This window comes from Mesoplodon bidens (genome assembly GCF_964165515.1).
Source record: "Mesoplodon bidens genome assembly, chromosome: 3".
Classification (NCBI taxonomy): Eukaryota; Metazoa; Chordata; class Mammalia; order Artiodactyla; family Ziphiidae; genus Mesoplodon; species Mesoplodon bidens.
In genome coordinates this window covers 176,285,403-176,292,233 of record NC_138178.1, presented here as the reverse complement: position 1 = coordinate 176,292,233, position 6,831 = coordinate 176,285,403, and the positions used below count along the sequence as shown (strand labels likewise).

At 64.2% G+C, this 6,831-nt stretch overlaps 1 protein-coding gene across 2 annotated transcripts; it reads left to right on the top strand.

Annotated features, from left to right (window-relative positions):
- Window positions 1-310: 310 nt before the first annotated feature.
- Window positions 311-6,831, top strand: ANKRD9 (ankyrin repeat domain 9). 2 transcript variants are annotated; one of them, XR_014015301.1, is made up of 4 exons: window positions 311-504; window positions 1,460-1,534; window positions 2,087-3,751; window positions 6,295-6,831. XR_014015301.1 is itself a non-coding variant. In XM_081227575.1 (3 exons), exon 3 carries the CDS (start codon window positions 2,134-2,136, stop codon window positions 3,076-3,078), a length of 945 nt encoding a protein of 314 aa, XP_081083701.1. In that variant the 5' UTR covers window positions 311-504; window positions 1,460-1,512; window positions 2,087-2,133; the 3' UTR covers window positions 3,079-3,175. The 2 variants fall into 2 exon arrangements, 1 of the variants encoding a protein (XP_081083701.1); XM_081227575.1 differs by lacking the exon at window positions 6,295-6,831 and having other exon boundaries at window positions 1,460-1,512; window positions 2,087-3,175.

The window sequence follows — 6,831 nt, the reverse complement described above, 5'->3', positions numbered from 1 at the left end:
GCCGCCGGGAGCTCCAAGCCCGGAGCCTTTCCTCGCCGGCCACTCGGGTTTCCGGGAGCCCCGCCCCGCTCACTCCCCATCCCGGCCCCGCCCCCCGCGCGCCCTCAAGTTTCTCCCAACTTTTCCGCGGGTCCCCCTGGGCGCCCCGCCCGCCGACCGGTGACGTAACAATGGTGCAGCGCGGTGGCCAATGGGTGGCGGCGGGAGCCGGCAGCGCGGGCCAATGGCGGCGGCGGGCGGCCCCGCGGTCCTGCCCGGCCGGGGCCGCACTGCGCCGCCCGCCGCCCGCCCGCCCGCCGCCGGCGCCGGCACCGCCGCCCAGCGATCTGGCCGCGGCGGCTCAGAGCGCGGCTGCGGCGGGCGCGGGCGCGGGCGGCGGCGGCACCCTCCCGTCCGTCTGTCCTGGGAGCTTCGCCTGCGCGCCGACCCGCGGGGGGGACAGCAAGCTTTCCGGCCCGCAGCGGGGGCGGGGACGCCAGGCCAGCGGCCCCTCCGACCCCCAAGGTGAGTCCCCCTTCCTCGGTCGGCTCGCCGTGTAGCCGCCGCCCCCCTCATCCCCCCCAGACACACGCGCACGCAGGTGCAGCCCTCGCTGCGCCGGCCACCGGCCCGCAGACACTCTGGCCTCGACCCGCGACCCGCGGCCACCCGGGGTCCGGCCGTGCCGCCAGTAGGGGACGGGGAGGAACTGGCGGGCGGCCCTGGGCGCGCGGCCTTGCCCTCGGTGGCCCAACCCCCCATTCACTGAGCCGCGACCGTGACTCGCTGCCCGGTGACGTGGGGCGGCTCAACTTTACGTAACCTGCCCCGCTCCCAGTGTCCACACAGGGTACACCCGGGGCGCGGAGACCCAGGCGTGGGGGGTTGCTCCAGTCACGGTGTCCCCCAAAAGGGTGCTGTGGCTCCATCCCCCAACCCCTGTGCCCGTCTCTGTAACTTAGTTACCCAGTGTGTGTGGATGCAGCTTATCCGCTGACCTAGGTCCCTTGTGACCAAGGGCTTACCCTTGAGAAAACGCAGTGGGGAGCTTGGGCCAGGGCCAGGGGTTGGAGGTCAGGGCTCAGGTTGGCGCAGGGGGCTCAGAGGGCAAGGTTAGGGCTCAAGCTGGGTTCCCTGTGGGTTGGGGGTCCTCCCACTTCTGGAGTTAGGAGATCTGGGTTCCAGGCCTGTCTCTACCATGACTTGCCGACTGACCTTGGACAAGTTTGTCCCTTACTGGAAAATGGGATGACAGTACCTGCTTCTTCTAGTCGTTGGGAAGACTCAGGGCGCTAGCAGACCTGGAGGGGATTTACAGGCTGTGAAGAGTGTACACGCCAGTTTCTAGGCTGATTTCATCCTCTTGCCTCCTCCCAGGAGCTAGGGGCGGTGACATCCAGTAAACACCATGTTTGGGTGGAAGGCTAGAGGCCCCCACTTCCTGCTGCGGCTCACAGACTGCCTTCCCTCTTTCTTACAGATGAAGAAGCTGAGGCTCAGGGAACAGTAATACACCCACCTACACAGAACTAGGTAATCGCGGTGCGCTAGCCAGGTAGGTCTGAGTCTAGAGCTCTGACCCTGCCTGGCCTGGGGTAGGGACCCCCGCGACAGGGTCAAGGTTAGATGGGGTTGGGGATAGGGAGCTTGGGCTACAGAAAAGATTTGGCTCAGCTTGAGATGTGGGATGCAGCTTTCCTAGTCCCCTACCTGGCTTTTCCCTTGACTGGAGTTGGATGCAGCTGCCACAGGTGGGAGCAGGAACTCTTCCAGTGGGTCCCTGGGCTGGACGGGGTGTGGAGTTTCTGTGTGGCCTTGACGGTAGCTGGGGCTGTGAGGGCAGGGACAGGGAAGGGCATCTTTAGCAGAGGTACCGGAGAACAAGACAGTTTTGGGGAGGGCGAGCAGGTGCAGCTAGATCAAGGATGTGGGAGGTGGTTCAGGGCCTAGGAGAGAAGGGAAGCTGTGAGGAGTGACTGGGAGGGCCGGTCGGAGGCTGGGGGCAGGTACTAGAGAGGCCCGGACAGGTGGGGCTGTGTGAGGATTGGACGGGAGACCCCTCTCCGCCCGGATCCTCAACCCTCACTGCGCTTCCCTCCGCCCGCAGGTGGTCGGCCCCAGGCCCATGCCGTGAGACCGGGAGGCGCCGCCAGCATGCCGTGGGACGCGCGGCGGCCGGGGGGCGGCGCGGACGGCGGGCCCGAGGGCGCGGGCACAGCGCGCTCCCGGGCGCAGAAGCAGTGCCGCAAGTCGTCGTTCGCTTTCTACCAGGCCGTGCGCGACCTGCTGCCTGTGTGGCTGCTGGAGGACATGCGCGCCAGCGAGGCCTTCCACTGGGACGAGCGCGGGCGCGCCGCCGCCTACTCGCCGTCGGAGGCGCTGCTCTACGCACTCGTGCACGACCACCAGGCGTACGCGCACTACCTGCTGGCCACGTTCCCGCGGTGCGCGCTCGCGCCGCCCAGCGCCGGCTTCCGCTGCTGCGCGGCGCCCGGGCCGCACGTGGCGCTGGCCGTGCGCTACAACCGCGTGGGCATCCTGCGCCGCATCCTGCGCACTGTGCGCGACTTCCCGGCCGAGGAGCGCGCGCGCCTGCTCGACCGGCGAGGCTGTAGCCGCGTGGAGGGCGGTGGCACGTCGCTGCACGTGGCCTGCGAGCTGGCGCGCCCCGAGTGCCTCTTCCTGCTGCTCGGCCACGGCGCCTCGCCTGGCCTGCGCGATGGCGGCGGCCTCACGCCGCTCGAGCTGCTGCTACGTCAGCTGGGCCGTGACGCCGGGGCCGCCCCCGCCGTCGGGGCGCCTGCGCCTGGGGAGCCGCGCCAGCGCCGCCTGCTGCTGCTCGACTTACTGGCACTGTACACACCTGCGGACGCCACCGGCCCGGCCCGCCGCGAGCTGCTGGGCGACCGGCCGCGCTGGCAGCGGCTACTGGGCGAGGACAAGTTCCAGTGGCTGGCGGGCCTGGCGCCACCCTCGCTCTTCGCGCGCGCCATGCAGGTGCTGGTCACCGCCATCTCGCCCGGCCGCTTCCCCGAGGCCCTGGACGAGCTGCCGCTGCCGCCCTTCCTGCAGCCGTTGGACCTCACGGGCAAGGGCTAGACTGCGGGGGCACCCCGGGTGCTGGATTTTTGGAGAATACTATTTTTCAGAGCGTTGTACCCGGCACTTTACATATATTGTTCTCTGGACAGCAGAATCTCTGCTTTGTGTGTAGCGTGCTTTGGGGGCTTGGCCAGGACGGGCAGGCGGACCCGGAGCTGCAGGTCTTCTGCATCCGGCCGTGCTCAGCTCCCCACCTCCCTGCGTGGAGCTGGGCTGCAGGGTCAGGCGACGCCTGAGATCCGGGCCCTGCCCTCAGCTCTAACTACCCAGACCCTGAGGAGCGGCCTCCCATCTTGATTTAGAGCCTCTGGGAAGGTGTCCCAGAGGGAGAGACAGCTGAGCTGGGCAGGTGCAGGGGGGTGGACTGACGTGTCCAGGCAGGGGGACGGTGTGTGCAAAGGCTTGGAGGCCAAGGGAACCGCCCGTGGGTGCTGGGTGGAGGTTCTCTGCCCCGTCAGCAGGTGGGGCCTCGACCACTCCCCTGTGGGGCTGGGCCTCAGGTCCCGAGCTGTGGAGGGCAGGACCCAGGCTGTGCCTCCTGTTTGCCCCCGTCCCGTGCTGGCCACCTGCCTCCTCCTTGGCTGTCACTGGGACTGCCCCCTCCCCAAAGAAGCCCAGGCCTGGACTTGTCACGGTCGGCCCTTTGGCTCTCTCCTCTGGAGACTAGCAGGTACCTAATCCTGGGACTCCTGATGGGGGTGGCTGCGTAACCCCGTGGGCGGGCCCTCCAGCCTCAGCCAGTAGAGCTGGTTTCCGCAGGAAGGGTTTGAAGATGGAGACTGGTTGACCCTTCAGGACAAAGGGACCCTGGCTGAGAAGCTGGGTCCGTGCCCCAAGGAGCCTTGGGATCAGGGATGGCCAGGCCGTCCTGCCTGGGAATTCTGCTGGGCCGTGAAATTCAACCCGCGCCGGCATGGGCTGGAGGGCCACGATGTTCTGCCAGGAGCAGAGGGCTAACGATCTGCCCGATGGACAGTGACCGCCTGGCTGGGGGCACCCACTGCCCACCCTGCCCCCAATGTCCCCGAGGGGGGGCATGCCTGGGGGCCGAAGGGGCTTTGGGTGGTGGTGGCAGAGTCCAGGGTGGTGGGCCGTCGGAGGGGGGCTGTGGAAGGGGCCTGGGCAGCGGGAAGCTCTGTCAGGGGGCCTGGTTCTGGTCTGCACCTGCCACCCACTCTGAGGGTGACCTTGGATAAACCCCTGCCTTGGGCTTCAGTGTCCCCAACTGTTTACAAAGGGGTTTTGGAGCATCTCCAAGCTCCCCACCTGCCCTGGAAAGGATGTGACCCCCGTTCCTGGGAAGCGAAGCGTAGGGTGGGTGGGCACACAGCCCTGGTGGGGAGGGCTGGGGGATGGAGGGGTGTACGGCCCAGTGCCGATCCTAGATTCTGGGTGGGAGTGAGGGCTTCTCCCCTCCTGCTGTGTGTCCTGGCCCAGTTAAATAGCTTTTCTGAACCTTGACACTTGGGGGCAGTGGATACTAGCATCTTCTAGCTTAAACCTTGGGACATCAGGAGTCCCCTGGTTCTTACCGTGGATGCGTTGCTGGGGGAGGGTGCGTTCCTCTGGAGGAGGCGGAAAGCGCAGACCAGAGCAGCAGGTCGCCGTGGCTTCTGGGCTTTGGGAACTCTCGGCGCCCTCGTGCCCAAGCAGCTTCTGCCTGGAAAGAGCCTGGGCACCTGACGGAGGACCTGGGCGTGCGGACTTCCCCTCATGTCTCCCCGGTCCCAGCTCTGTCCTCTGTGGGGTCAGCCCTCCTGGCCCAAGGCACAGGGCTAGGCCCCCATCCGCTTCCCTGCTAGACCTGCAGCTGCCCCTTTGGTGACGAACTCCTTTGAGCCCCACGGGCTGGGGATGGGGTGATGCAAGGTTGGGGGGGCTCCCTGCCGGGGACCCCACAGAACCCATTGTCCGGGGAGCAGGAGGCAGCCCCTGGGCTGGTCCTGGCATGCAGGGCAGGATACAGGCAGGAGTTGTTCTGGGCACCACAGCAGGGGGCCCAGCCGGAGCACAGCTTCATAGCTTGGAGGGGTGCAGGGCAAGAGGGCAGCGGGGGCGTCAGCCCCGGGTGTCCTGGCCGCGGCTGGGTGGGACAGGGAGCCACAGGGAAGGCTGACGAAGCCCTGTGGCGGCAGAGCGGGGCCTGATTCCTGGCACAGCTCCCACTGAGTCCCACTGGGGACGCCTGGCTCAGGGCACCCCAGGCATCCATGGGAGCAGAGAACCCAGAGCAACAGTGCAGGGCGGAGAAGCCTCAGGGTTATCTGGCCGCTGCTGCCGGCCGAGTGAGGGCGGGCGGGCGGGCCTCAGCACTGGCCTTATCGCTCCCCTGGGCCCTCCAGCACCCCCCGTCACCACTGTCCCCCTGGCGATGAGCAGGGAGGCCTGGGGAGGGCCAGAGTCAGCCAGGAGACTCAGCTCTTGGCTGTTGGCAGGTGGCCTTGATGGCTTCTCCAAGGCAATGGCTCTGCCTGGGACAAGGCCCACGTGTCTGGGGCAAAGCGCCTTGGTTCGTTTGTTCACTTCCTTCATTCCATGAACCTTGTCTAAAGAAAACCCCACTCCTGCCAGTACTGCCCCCGCCACGCCCACCCAGGGGCCCAGTGAACTTCCAACTCCGGAGAGCTCAGGGGCCAGGATCTCTGCAGCCCAGACACCTGTCGGGGAGGAGGAAGGAGGATGGGCTGCTCCTCCCCAAGGCACTGTGACCCTGTGCCTGGAGCCCGAGAGGGACACACAGCCCTGTGGCTACAAGGCCCCTGCTCTGCCCCCACTTTGGCCGTGGTGGCATGACTGCCTCCTTTGTGTGCTAACTTACCCCATTACTACCTCGATATTCCCACTGATTTCCTTTCCTGTCAATTTCTTCAACTTTAAAATACTGTATTGAGAGCAGTTTCCTAAGTTACCTGGAATCCTGTTCAGAACAAGGGTGCTTCCTGAAGTCTGGACGGAGGGGAAACAGGCACTGTTGGGGAAGGCTTCTGCTTCAGAAGTGAGTGGATGTGAAGCACCCCTGCTCCACGGTGACTGGTTTTGTCCTGCTACAGTTTAAAATTGAGGCATACTTGACATAATAAATGCCCAGACTTTAAGTGTGTGGTTTGAGGGGTCATGACCGATGTCAACACACGTGTAACCATCCCAACCAACGCAGAGGTTGAAGAGAAGAGATTTCTATCCTCAGTGATTTTTTTTTTTTTTTTTTTTTAGCCACACTGTGCGGCTTGCGAGATCTTAGTTCCCCGACCAGGGACTGAACCCGGGGCCCAGGCAGTGAAAGCGAGGAGTCCTAACCGCTGGACCGCCAGGGAATTCCCACATCTCCAGTGACTTTTATAAAGAATTTCTGCTGATAGAATGCATGCTCATGGTACAACACTCGGATTGTGCAGAGAAATCCAGGGCAGGATGCGGCAGGGCCCCTCCATGCAGCTCCCAGATAAAGAGGCTGCCCGCCTGCCTGGCAGCATCCCACCACCCAGACAACCACTGCTACTAGCATTTTGGTGTATTTTCTGATGTTTTCCCTCTATGCACACATATACATATCTTCAAATTTTTTTTCTATGCATACTTTTTCACATGACATCAGATCAAATCTAGTATTTAAAAACTTACTGTAGAGTAAGCATTTCCATATACTGTAAAACACTGTGTAAATACGATTTTTGAGAAGCCTTTGGTGTTTACTTTGTGATATTTGATTCAGCTAGCGCTGATACGATAAAGAGTTGATGTTAGAACTGA